General features: G+C 44.7%; 2 protein-coding genes across 3 annotated transcripts; both read right to left on the bottom strand.

Moving 5' to 3' along the window:
• Window positions 1-44: 44 nt before the first annotated feature.
• On the bottom strand, window positions 45-5,048 carry uevld (UEV and lactate/malate dehyrogenase domains). 2 transcript variants are annotated; one of them, XM_069161947.1, is made up of 12 exons: window positions 4,848-5,048; window positions 4,085-4,169; window positions 3,913-3,978; window positions 3,661-3,824; window positions 3,413-3,554; window positions 3,230-3,324; window positions 3,028-3,133; window positions 2,121-2,291; window positions 1,842-2,006; window positions 1,408-1,495; window positions 581-704; window positions 45-473 (listed from the first exon to the last, which is right to left on the bottom strand). In XM_069161947.1, exons 1-12 carry the CDS (start codon window positions 4,887-4,889, stop codon window positions 309-311), a joined length of 1,413 nt encoding a protein of 470 aa, XP_069018048.1. In that variant the 5' UTR covers window positions 4,890-5,048; the 3' UTR covers window positions 45-308. The 2 variants fall into 2 exon arrangements, with proteins under 2 accessions (XP_069018048.1, XP_069018049.1); XM_069161948.1 differs by lacking the exons at window positions 3,913-3,978; window positions 4,085-4,169 and having other exon boundaries at window positions 4,848-5,045.
• A 1,009-nt stretch (window positions 5,049-6,057) lies between these two features.
• Window positions 6,058-10,722, bottom strand: spty2d1 (SPT2 chromatin protein domain containing 1). Its single transcript, XM_069161946.1, has 6 exons — window positions 10,184-10,722; window positions 9,724-9,847; window positions 8,090-9,613; window positions 7,045-7,201; window positions 6,890-6,967; window positions 6,058-6,760 (listed from the first exon to the last, which is right to left on the bottom strand). Exons 1-6 carry the CDS (start codon window positions 10,244-10,246, stop codon window positions 6,667-6,669), a joined length of 2,040 nt encoding a protein of 679 aa, XP_069018047.1. The 5' UTR covers window positions 10,247-10,722; the 3' UTR covers window positions 6,058-6,666.
• Window positions 10,723-11,048: the final 326 nt, after the last annotated feature.

Below are 11,048 nucleotides of genomic sequence, written 5' to 3'. Positions count from 1 at the left end.
GAATGTCACGTTTCTTCAAATGCTTCTGCAGAAAACTCCAGGACTTCCAAAAACTAGAACTGCCTTCATGTATCAAGTTTTGCTTCTCATAGCCCTGATCATTTCAAGTACAAAAGGTAATCTGTACATCATTATTGATTTAGTGCACAATGTCCGAGGACAATGTCGGGACAAGCCTCGCCATTTAATTATACATATTTTAAGGCAGAAGCGTTGTCCATAACTTAAAACCTTCAGGGTAAATCGAAAAAAAACTGAAACGCCGTGCCACTTCAGCTCGTCCACCGTCCACGCGCCGCTCTTGTCCTTCACATCCTGAGCTGACTCATGAGGTTGGACAGGGAGGCGACGCTGTCCCTGAGTTTGGCGTCTTCTTCCTGTCCCAGCGACACTCCAGCCAGGCGCGTGGAACCATTCGACCCCATGAGGCACGGCAGGCTGAGGAACACCTCTGCACCGATGCCCCCCCAGCCCTGAAGAAAACGCAACACGCACCAATCCGACTTCATTCGCACGGCAGAAGAAATGACGGCGAGCGTCGATGTGCCGTTCTGACGTCGAGACGTTCGGTAGCGCTTACCTGAGCCAGCGTGGAGACGGAGTGCGTCTTCATCTTGTCTGTCAGGACGCTGTTTGTGATGTCGGCGATGGAGAGCCCGACGGACCAGGACCGCTGGCCTCTGTTCTTTAGCATCGAAAACGCTCTGCGGGCACAAAAGGAAAAATCCGCATCAGAAAAATAGATTAAAAAAAAATATGTATTACGTAACGTGTCGGAGCGCGGTCAAGTAGATGCACCCGTGTTGTTCGTCTCCCGCCGACTGAATCTTTAACAAGTTTCCAAAATCGTAGGGTGTCGTGAAGGGACATCTTGGAATTTTCTACCTGGACTCGTGTCGGGTCCGAGTGACAAATAGTGCCAACGACATATAGAACTGGTCCGCTATTGAGCGACAGCTCTTCAGCTGCAGAACATACTTCGGGAAAATTGCACCCCATCAATACACATCCAATTTAAAGTGCTTGTTTTCACCATCGGCAAGCTCGGGATTCTTAACGTACTCGTCCGATAACATGACGGAAAGGATCCCAAGTCAAGAGACGGTAATGTCCTCTCGCGGAGACGTCTCGATTGGGGGATCTTTGTCGTCGTGGTGTCGGACGCGTGTCCTCGGTCTGAGCGGTCAGCTGCAAAAACGAGCGCTTTTAAGTGGAGGTACATTTACGGGGGTGCAATTGCTCAAAGAAGTTGCATTGCAGCATGTTTTGCAGCCCTCTGTGCCCCAGTATTGGACCGGTTTCATAAACCGTCGTCCTCGTTCGTCACTTTGATCCAAAAATGACGGCAAATCGGGGTCCAGGTTGAAATACTGACCTCAAAATTCCCTAAACACTCATTGCCAGTACCTGTCTAACAATGGTTTGGTGGCGTTGGACCCCTGGGCGATCTCCGGCTGGCCTTTGGAGCTCAGGCTGATGTTGCTCATCACGGCGACTGCAACGCAAAAACACCGATGATCTCAATTCGTGTGCATCATTTACAGGCGGCCGTCACGAATCTTGAAATGACAAAGAGACCGCACGAGATCAGCAGGTCGCGCAGCGTTAGTGGTCAGACTGATACAATTCAAAACGAAACGAATAAAAAAAAAAAAAGGACAGACGAGAGGACAATGGCCGCCGTTTAAAAGAAAACGGGTCACGGGGCAGTAAAGCAGATGAGACATTTGTGTAAAGGGCGAAAGAGTGGCCCGTGTAAATGCTGAGTCGGTGATTCGGCCTGACTGTCAGTGGAACACGGGGGCTTCGCGTAAATATTGAAGTGAGTCTTTTTGACTCACCTTTGTCGTCTGAAAGTTCCCCTATGACCCAGGCCAGTTTGTGAGTATTCAAGTTGATGTCCAGGACGTGGCTGAGTCGCTCCGAGTCCAGGTTGCAGCCTGCTCCGACCACCCGTGTCGGAGGCAGGCCGCTCTGCTTCCAGGCTACGTGGGTCATGATGTCAACTGATGTTGGAGGAGGAGGAGGAGGAGGAGGAGAGGGAAACGGAGGCGATGATACAAAATGGGTAAAGACTTGAGTAAAGTCCATAGAAAAGAGTCTTGTTTATGTTTACCAACCTGGTTGTGATGCAATCAGCATCACAGCGTTTGGGTTGATACGCGCCAGAGTTGGGATTATCCCTCTGTACAGATCGACGTTGGTCTGAACAACGCCGACGTACGACTGCTCGTTGCTCCACGAATTCGCAGTTACCACGACAACCCTTGAGCCTGCCGAAGCCGACATGTCTGACACGAGAGGGGAAAGTGTCATCAGCAGCTCGCGCCCGCACACACAATCCAAACTTTGTTGTTTCTAGCACACAAACTAAATTTGGATTAATCCCTGATGAGTAAACAGCTGTCGGAGAGGCGAGTCATCAAGCACAGTCCCAAAGTAAACTGCCGGTCCACTACCTTTTATACAATCTGACAGCAGTGATGACCGAGAAAGCAAACCTAGTAATAACCTTATCACTATTCATGTGCTAATCATCTATTGATCATCATGTTGCTTTGATTTAGCTCTTAAATTCAATAAATTCACCAAAAAATCAACAACAAAAAAATCTGTGGCAAAGACTATTTTCAAGGTCATGTGACTCAATCTGGGCCAGTCAACACGTGTCTGCATGTGTCACATGAAATTAAATCAAAAGCCGCAAACGCCTGGTTGTAAATTTCAAACGACGCTCTCTGAAAACTGAGCTGCTTCCTGTAAGATTTCCGTTTCAGGATTATTTGGAAATGGTTTGGAAAATGATGAGACCACGACTATCTTCACCGTATCAGCTGGGGACAAATCTGCATTAAACTCGGAGAGATGGTTCGATCCTCTCCATAATAGCATTAATTTTGGACAACCACAGTGGGTGTTTTGTGGGGTTTTTTTCTTTCGGTCTTTAGAGCCGTTTTTCCCCACGACGTGACTCGGGCAAGAGGCCCCTCTTTTATTACTACGCGACGGTGCGGAGCGTGAACGTACCTCTGGACACTTCGACCCTGGGCAGATCGAAAATCTCCAGGTCTGTACTGCCGCCCTTGGTGGAACTCTCAGCGACGTCAATGAAAACAAGTTTATCCACTTTACACTAGATGAGAAGATAAAAAAAAAAATGAAGTGTTGGCATTTTAATTGAAGCTGGGAAAATATACAACATCGACTAAAATACAATATAAACATCTACCTTTGATAAAATGCTCATCACTGAAGCCATCCCTAAATCTCCTCCTCCAACAACGGAGACTTTGTTGATCGTTTGATCGTGATGTCCGGTTCCACCTGAAACGGACGCGAGGCGAGCTCGTTAACGTTTTACTTCTCTCATCGTTGATCATTAATCATAAAAGTTGCATGTCAAGTCGAGCACCTTCATTGATCTGGAGATCGGAGACCAACGCCAGGAGGTCGTGGGTTTTTTTGCCGTCTTTGCCGGCCTTCAAGGACAGCGGAGGATCCTCCTCAAACTTGGCGATCATCTCTTTCAGGAGACCCACCACGGACGACTTGGGCTGTAACGGAGCAACAAAAACTGATGACAAAAAAAACACCACACAGCAGCTGGTCTTTGAAATTTGAAATCTGAAATCTCACCCAGAAGGTTTATTAAGGCCTTACGTGATCCCAGTTGTGCAGCCCCGGCAGGTACATGCGTCCCCGGGCGTCCACGTGCTTTCCCTCTCTGACGACCATGTTCGAAGTGGGTCTCAGGAGGCAGATGGGGGGAGTGAAGGGGAACGAGTCCAGCAGCCACAGCTGGATGGGGAAGTTGTACGAGCAACCTTGGGGACCAGGGACGCAGAATCAGCACTAAATAAACGACCTCGCCAAATTCGGACAAACGAATCGGTCGAGAAGAGAGGGCCTCACCTTCATACTGGACAGGAATGTTACCAGTTAATTTCACAAGATCTTTCTGGGTGCTGTCATTGTATGCTGTAAATTCAAAATAGATGCCATCGGTATATATATATTTTTTTTTTATGCGTACAAGACAAAAAGGTGAAAGTCTACAGCAGGTAGACGGAGTGAACCGACTCACTGTACGTGCCCGTGGATGGTTTCAGCCCCGGGTACACCCGGTGGATTTTCTGCAGCTCCTCAACAGCCACATCGTGAAATTTGTACTAATATTCAAGGGAAAATATGAATTTTTTTTTATCAGTGATTACTGGGAAATACGGCTTGACGTTGTACCATTATCTTCAGACATTTTTAAAAGATCAAACATCATCAAATCAATCATCTACAGATTAATGGATCATTTGAACATTATTCGAAATTATTTGATGAAGCTGTTCACTCTGGTTTGAATTTCTTAACAATGTGTTGTATTTTTTTTTTTTTTATCTTTTAGATAATCTAGATTTAAATTGTGTCCAATCTTCATCTTCAAAGCATTATAAAGTGGAATAAAAAGTAAAAAAGTAGAATATTTTCCTCAGTTACACACAAATAGATTTTTTTAAAAGCGTTTTGTTTTTTTAATTAATTAATTTATTTTAGGTTGATGTTAGAGGAGTCAGTGAAGACGACAGAAAACGAGCTTCCTCTTGATTATCAGATATTATTATTATTATTATTATTATTATCTTGATTTCACACCGTCCTCGTCTCGCGTCATTAAAAGGTTTCTCGGTAACACGTGAAGTGACGGAGCTGGTTCGGCCAGTCGGTGAAGGCTGGCAGCGGCTAACGTGAACCAGCCTGCGTTTTCTAGATCAGGTTTTTTTTTGTTTCCTTTGTTGTTGTTTTTAACTTAAAAGAGCTTTTTAAAGCTGGTCACCGAGGTAAATAACACGCACCTTGGAGAGGATCCGCTGGATCTTCTCTGATGTTAGGTCCATCTATTCAAGTGCGACGCCGTTTCCCCAGATGTTTACCCTCCTGACGGTCGGCTTCAGCTTCTGCTGGGGGGAAAAAAAAATACAAACAAAAAAAAAAAAACTTCCGCAAACTTTCAAGGGGCAGCGAAGCGAGGGGAGCAGTCCGGCCCCGCCCATCTGTGACGTCAGGTACGGCCAGCCGTGAGGGAACAAAAGGCCCCGCAATTACTCAACGTGCCTGACGCGAACGTCGGCGGTAGAGAGTACCAAAGTACATGTACTCGAGTACAACAACGAGGTGGTTGTATTTTACTTGCGTGCTACTTTATACTTCCCCTCTACTACATTTGTTGTATTTTTTTTTACTTCAATACATTTCTACTCGCTTCAGTAACTTTTAAGATGAAGATTTGACACCATTACACTTTTGAAATACCACACTTTGTTAAATATGAAACCGGTGGTTTCTAACCTGTTTCTTATCTGACCTCTCACAAAAAACAAAAAAAAATCAGTGTGGGGTCGGGGTCACATTGCAGATGAGTTGTTAACAGCACCATCAAGTGATTTCCCCCCCCCCCCCCCTCTGAACTTTTCACCTGGTTTCATGTTCAAATGATCCAATCTCTCACCAAAAATCAAAGATGAGAGAATAAAAAAAAACAAAAAAAACAAACAGATTTGTGAATCAGAACTTTTCTTTTTCTTCTTTGCTCTCACAGTATCTGTACTTTCGTGAAGGATCTCCATATTTCTTCCACCCAGTGCCTAAAACTAATGTTGTTATCAGGTTTATCAGGTTGGTGTTAGATTGGATCAGCCGGAGGGATGCACGCTAAACTCTTATCCTGTTGTGATTGGTTGGATGTCACTCAACTAACACCATCAGGACCTTCACCCGCCCCCCCCCCCCTCCCCCAACGTCACCAATCACAAAGCAGAGCATTTCTCCTGCTGATCCAATCTAGCACCAGAACTTTGCTCACCATTCAGTAAGTTTCTTTCAATCAAGTGAATTACTTAAAAAAAAAAAAAACACAATTAAACCGCTTTCCACACAATTTACAGCAAGAAAACGTTTCATTGCTTTGTCTAATAACCAAAAATCACACCATTTGCCACAGATGACATTTGTAGTTGAACTCTATTATATATTCCTAAGATTGTCAAAGACTGAGAAACTCGGAAGTAAAACTAGACAATTAAATAAAAGCCTTTATGCAATCGTTTCTGTCAAATCCTTTTTAAAGACAAGACACACAAGTTATCAAATGGAAATGTTTTCTGCATATTTCAACTGACTTTACAATCAAAGTTTGTTTGGAAAAATATGCAACGACATCATCTGCTCAAAAATAGCCTGTTTTTAAACACTTGACATGGTATGTTATTGTAAGACCAACAAAAAAAAAAAAAAAAGATCACACTTCCATATTTATTGATGTCTTCGCAGCTCAACTCGTCTTACAGATCGGGACTGCTGTAAACCCTGCACTCAGTGGGGGAAATAAATAATATAATGCCTGAATGATTTGTGCATATTTTGTCTTTATCAAGTCGGGGTTTTTTTTTTTGTAAAAATTCTTCTTGTTGAGACAGTCGCATGTCACTGCACTCAGTTTTTTTTGTCCAAACACAGAGAAAGAAGCAGAGATAAAAGCAACATGGACCAAAGTGGGCTTCGTGTGTTAAGACGGTAGACCGGCTGTCCCATCTTTCAGGGGGACACAAGGACTATTTCTTCTTTTTTTTTTTTAAAGTTATTATTAGTCAACTCGATGGAAATGAAGTTTCAGTTTCAGTTTGTTTTTTTCCTCTTGTCGTTTTTCCTTTTCAGTTCCTCTTCATCTCTTTTCTCCTCCTCCAGATCCTCCTGCACGGCCATTCTCAGGCTAAAGCAGCGAAAACACAGGAATACAAACAAAAAATACATTATAAACGAGGCAAATGCTACAACTCTGTGAACAAAAGGTATTATATATATATGTATATATATATAATACAAGAGTTTGAGACTGTACCTTCTGGCTTCTTCTTTCTGCAAATCTTTCCAGCTGCTCTCCATGAATTTAAGTGCATAGTCGCTCTCATCTTTGTATCTGAGGAGTTTAAAAGAGTTTAGAATTTGGTTCACGATTGAGTGAAATGACCAGAATATACGGGGGACAACACTTACTTCTTTCGATCGTAGCCAAAGATTTCCCTTATGTGCCTGGAAATTTCCTCTTGCTCATCACCAGCATCGTCAATAAAATCATCCATTTCTGAGTCCTCGTCCTCCTCGTCCTCATATTTCCTCTTGTACGCAGATGTGATGGGTGGTAACGTCGCCCCTGGGTGGTAAACACGGACGTTATTTGTCTTTCTTCCCTCTTGAACATAAACATACCGTGTGAAGACCTTAATAATTCAGTATCGTGTGCTTTGGGCGCTTAAGAAACGTTTAAACTGGCGGTCTGGGGATTTGTGAATTCTGCTTTTGAACTCCAGTTTTAAAAAAAAAAAAAAAAAGTCACTTTGACACGAGAAGGCAGACGACCCTGAAATAACGTTTTGTTTATGTCTGCGAGAAAGGTTGATGCACTCCGACCCACAAAATGAAGACAAAGGCTGCCGAGTGTTGCTGACACAAACAAACCCTCCGATTGTTGTTCCTGGCTGTTTGGAAAATGTTTTTTTGATGGAATAGCAAAAAGAAAGGATATAGTACAAGAAATAATAACCACTTATTCTCTCCCTGAATAAAAATGTGCCGACTCAAATGTCATGACAACCAGCCAGCAGCAGACAACGTGCTTGAGGAAGACAGGAAACATGTCCGCTCCTGTTTTTGCTGCTCTCGTTAAAAGAATGTACCAAATACGCGTATAGAAAACGGCTTCATTTTTTCAAAATGCCTCCTTTCGAGTTGCGTAGCAGCTCGGATTTACCCCCGATCGGTTAAGCACATTGGGCCAAAGTTTGAATTCACTTATGTCTTTAAGGTCTTAATATTTATCCCATTTGTTGTCTCACCACAATTTGGAATATCAACATGATTATTGTTTTAATTTTGTACGAGTTTAGTAGTGCCGCTGTTAATGTCTTGTCCTTGTTAGTTGCTTCATCTGTCTGGACGTGAGCACTTGGTAACGCTGTACTGAAATGTGCTCTATGACTATAAATTAGTACACGAGGTCCATAAATAATAATTTCATAACTATCTTCTCTCTGGCTCTTACCTGGTGGTCTGTTCATCACAGGTCTGGGTGGCATTCCTGGCCGAGGTGCCATCCCGGGCCTCTGTGGCATGCCTGGCCGAGGGGGGACACCCGGCCTGGGTCCGCCAAAATTCTTGGACGAGATGGTCTCCGACACCACAGTACACTTGGGTCTCCCGGGTCCTGATCCCGTGCTGCCAGTCGGCCGTCCCGGTGCCATTCCTCCGCTCCCCGGCCGACCCGGCCCGATCCCCGGGGGACGGGATCCGCTGCCTCCGGGGTGACCCTGTAGGCCACTCCCGCCAGGCCTGGCCTGTGGCACACTGCTAGGTTTTGTCTGGAATGAGCCTCCGGGCCTCGCGTGAGGTTGACCGGCTGCCTTAGGAGGGACACCCGAAGGTCTCATCCCTGAATTACCACCGGGTTTTACTGCAGAATTAATTCCAGGCCTCTGCGGTTCTCCCCTCCCAGTCTTATGGCCTCCAACTGTTGGTCCTTGCTTGAAAGAGCTGCCCTGACTGGGCCTGGTCTGTTGGGAGCTGCCGTGTTGAGACCTCTGGCCTGTGACAGCTGTACCAGAGGGCCTGGTTCCAGGAATACCTGACGCTCTTCTTTCAAGTGATGATGAGCTTTCTTTTTTAAAGCTAAGGTCACTTGAGGTGCTGGATTTGTGGCTAGACGAGGGCCTGGGGCCCCCTTGTTTGGCTAAAACCTGAGATGATGTAGATTTTGAAGGAACTTTACCGCTTATGGCACCCGACGAACTGGACAAGCTCGTCTTGGGTCTGTCTCTATCGCTGTGAGACGTCTTGCTTCTGTCTCGTTCTCTGTCATTAAAAGACGGCTTAGAAGAAGACGAGCCTCTATCGCTGCTATGTGTTGGATGCGACTTCTTCCCTGAACCACTGGGAAGACTTGGCTTTTCTAGAGGGTTCTTTTGCGGTCTGCAGTTCTTCTGTTCCTTCTCTAAAGTGCTTTTTCGACTTGAACCGGAGGTAGACTGAGACTTGCCGTCTCTGTCTTTCTCCGGTCTCTTGGCCTTGCGCTCCATCTCCAGTTCCCTTATCTCGTCAGCGGTGCGAAGCCGTCCTTCCTTTTTCACCAACTTGGGTTTTAAGTCAACTGGCTCAAACTGCTTCTTCTCTGCCAATTTGAGTAAGTCGGCAAAGTTCATGTGAGCGGGTTTGGGCGGCCCACTGGGTTTTTTAAAAGATGACTTGCTGCTGCCGTTCCCACCGACACTTGTGGTTCTCCCCGGTCTCACCGGCTCCGGCTCCGTCTCCGAATCCGTCTGTTCATACTCGTAGTTGTCCTCATCGTCCTCTGGGTCAATCGAGTTATTCCTAAATCTTTCCATATCCATCCCACTATCTTGCTGCATCTCTAGTTTTGATCTCTTCTTCTTAGGAAGCTCCACCACCGGGATGCCGTTGTAGCCTCTGAAATTGTCCTTGGTTCTGGACGCCATGGCTCGTGCTTTACGATCGGATTTTAACTCAACCCTCTTGGCTAATAGTTCATCCTTCTGTTTCCTCATTTCCAGTTCTGGAAATTAAAAAAAAAAAAAAAAAGTAGACAAATATCGACATAATAAATGAAGAACAGTGTACAATATGTTCAAAAAAAAAAAACCAGCTACGTTTTGTCACTGGTACCTTTAGTTTTAGTGTCAATGACTTGCTTCTTCAGAAGCGCCTTCACAGCAGCAGGATTTACACCTTTCGACTTCGGGTCCTTTTTGGGTGGTCCGGCTTGCAAGCTGTACCTCTTTTGCTTTTGCTTTTTTTTAAAAAAAAAAAAAAAAAAAAAAAGAGACACAAACAACACGTTGATAAGTTCAGGTTTGTGAATTTGGAGAAGCTGCACAGTCTCTATAATATTGACATTTTATTTTACAGGAGGTATGAATGGTTTTTTTTTTGTTGTTGTTTATCCAGCATACTGATCTTAAAAGATCCTGGTTTGCAAACGTGTTCAAATCCCGGCAGGCAGGGTCATGAGTTTGCAGGTTAGCGGTTAGCCGCATTTTGCGCTTTTACGCGGCGTCCCCGCTGGTCCTCATCGATCGGCCACGAGAGACAAGCCTTTAACTCACCTGCACATCCTTTAACTCACCTGCACAGTGCCGAGGCCCCGATTTTGCGAGGCGATGTCCAATATGTTATCGAAGTCCATCATTTTTTTTTTTTTTTTTTTTTGTGGGGGGGGGCAGTTGAGCCAAACGGGCTTGTTGGAAGCGACTCGAAAGCGAGGAGAGCCGAGATTCCCGTCTAGTTTTCAAAACCGCTAGATAGCTCTGTAGGAACTTACTTCATCAGGCTACAAAACTGTAAACTAAATTAAAGTTGATGCCACTTTACTCCATCGCCTTACGATAGCACGCGCTAGCTGCGTTTAGCTGTAGCCTTACGTTACTAACGTTAACGTCGGCTAACCAAGAAGCCCGAAAGACGAACTTGCTCTGTGCTCTGAAAACACGCGAAACTGAGGCCGGATCCATCCAAACGCTGTACGGTTACATCCTACTGAGAGAGAGAGAGAGAGGGGGAAAAAAAAAAAAAAAAAAAAAAGGACCGAAACTCGGTCATTACAAATGCCGGGTGTCGGTGGAGATATGCAGCGAGAAAGAACGAAGATTTACTGGTCCGAAGAGTAATTTGCGGAAGTGAGATGATTCTCTTGTGCGTACTTCCGTCTTTGTGACGGTACAAAGAGTCAGCAAACGCAGAAAGAGAACTCCTCGGGGAAAGACGTCTTACGAGCGGACACGTTTTGATAGGTGATATTTGAACAGGTCAAATTTGGATACATTTTAAAATACTTGTGTAAAGTAATTGACTACAATGTGGTAACCTATAAATGTGGTATTTAAAAATATATGTATTTAAATATATTTAAAATGATGGTTTTCTTGTTGACGGAAGAAGAAGTTTTTGCTCCTTTATGAGGGAACAAAGTGAGTTTGGTACAGTGTTGGAAG

Source organism: Embiotoca jacksoni, unplaced genomic scaffold, assembly GCF_022577435.1.
Source record: "Embiotoca jacksoni isolate LCO1_2020_lvr unplaced genomic scaffold, fEmbJac1.0.p SCAF_3, whole genome shotgun sequence".
NCBI lineage: Eukaryota > Metazoa > Chordata > Actinopteri > Embiotocidae > Embiotoca > Embiotoca jacksoni.
This window is presented reverse-complemented; position numbering and strand designations above follow the sequence as displayed.

What these genes read in the sequence shown, in the direction of transcription:
- uevld (XM_069161947.1), bottom strand. Translation starts at nt 4,889, where the DNA reads ATGGACCTAACATCAGAGAAGATCCAGCGGATCCTCTCCAAG. An exon ending in ACCATCCACGGGCACGTACA is followed by an intron (nt 3,979 to 4,084) that starts GTGAGTCGGTTC and finishes TTGAATTTACAG; the next exon opens with CATACAATGACAGCACCCAG. An exon ending in TGATGAGCATTTTATCAAAG is followed by an intron (nt 3,134 to 3,229) that starts GTAGATGTTTAT and finishes CTTCTCATCTAG; the next exon opens with TGTAAAGTGGATAAACTTGT.
- spty2d1 (XM_069161946.1), bottom strand. Translation starts at nt 10,246, where the DNA reads ATGATGGACTTCGATAACATATTGGACATCGCCTCGCAAAATCGGGGC. An exon ending in TGTGATGAACAGACCACCAG is followed by an intron (nt 7,202 to 8,089) that starts GTAAGAGCCAGA and finishes TTTACCACCCAG; the next exon opens with GGGCGACGTTACCACCCATC. An exon ending in CAGAAAGAAGAAGCCAGAAG is followed by an intron (nt 6,761 to 6,889) that starts GTACAGTCTCAA and finishes TCGCTGCTTTAG; the next exon opens with CCTGAGAATGGCCGTGCAGG.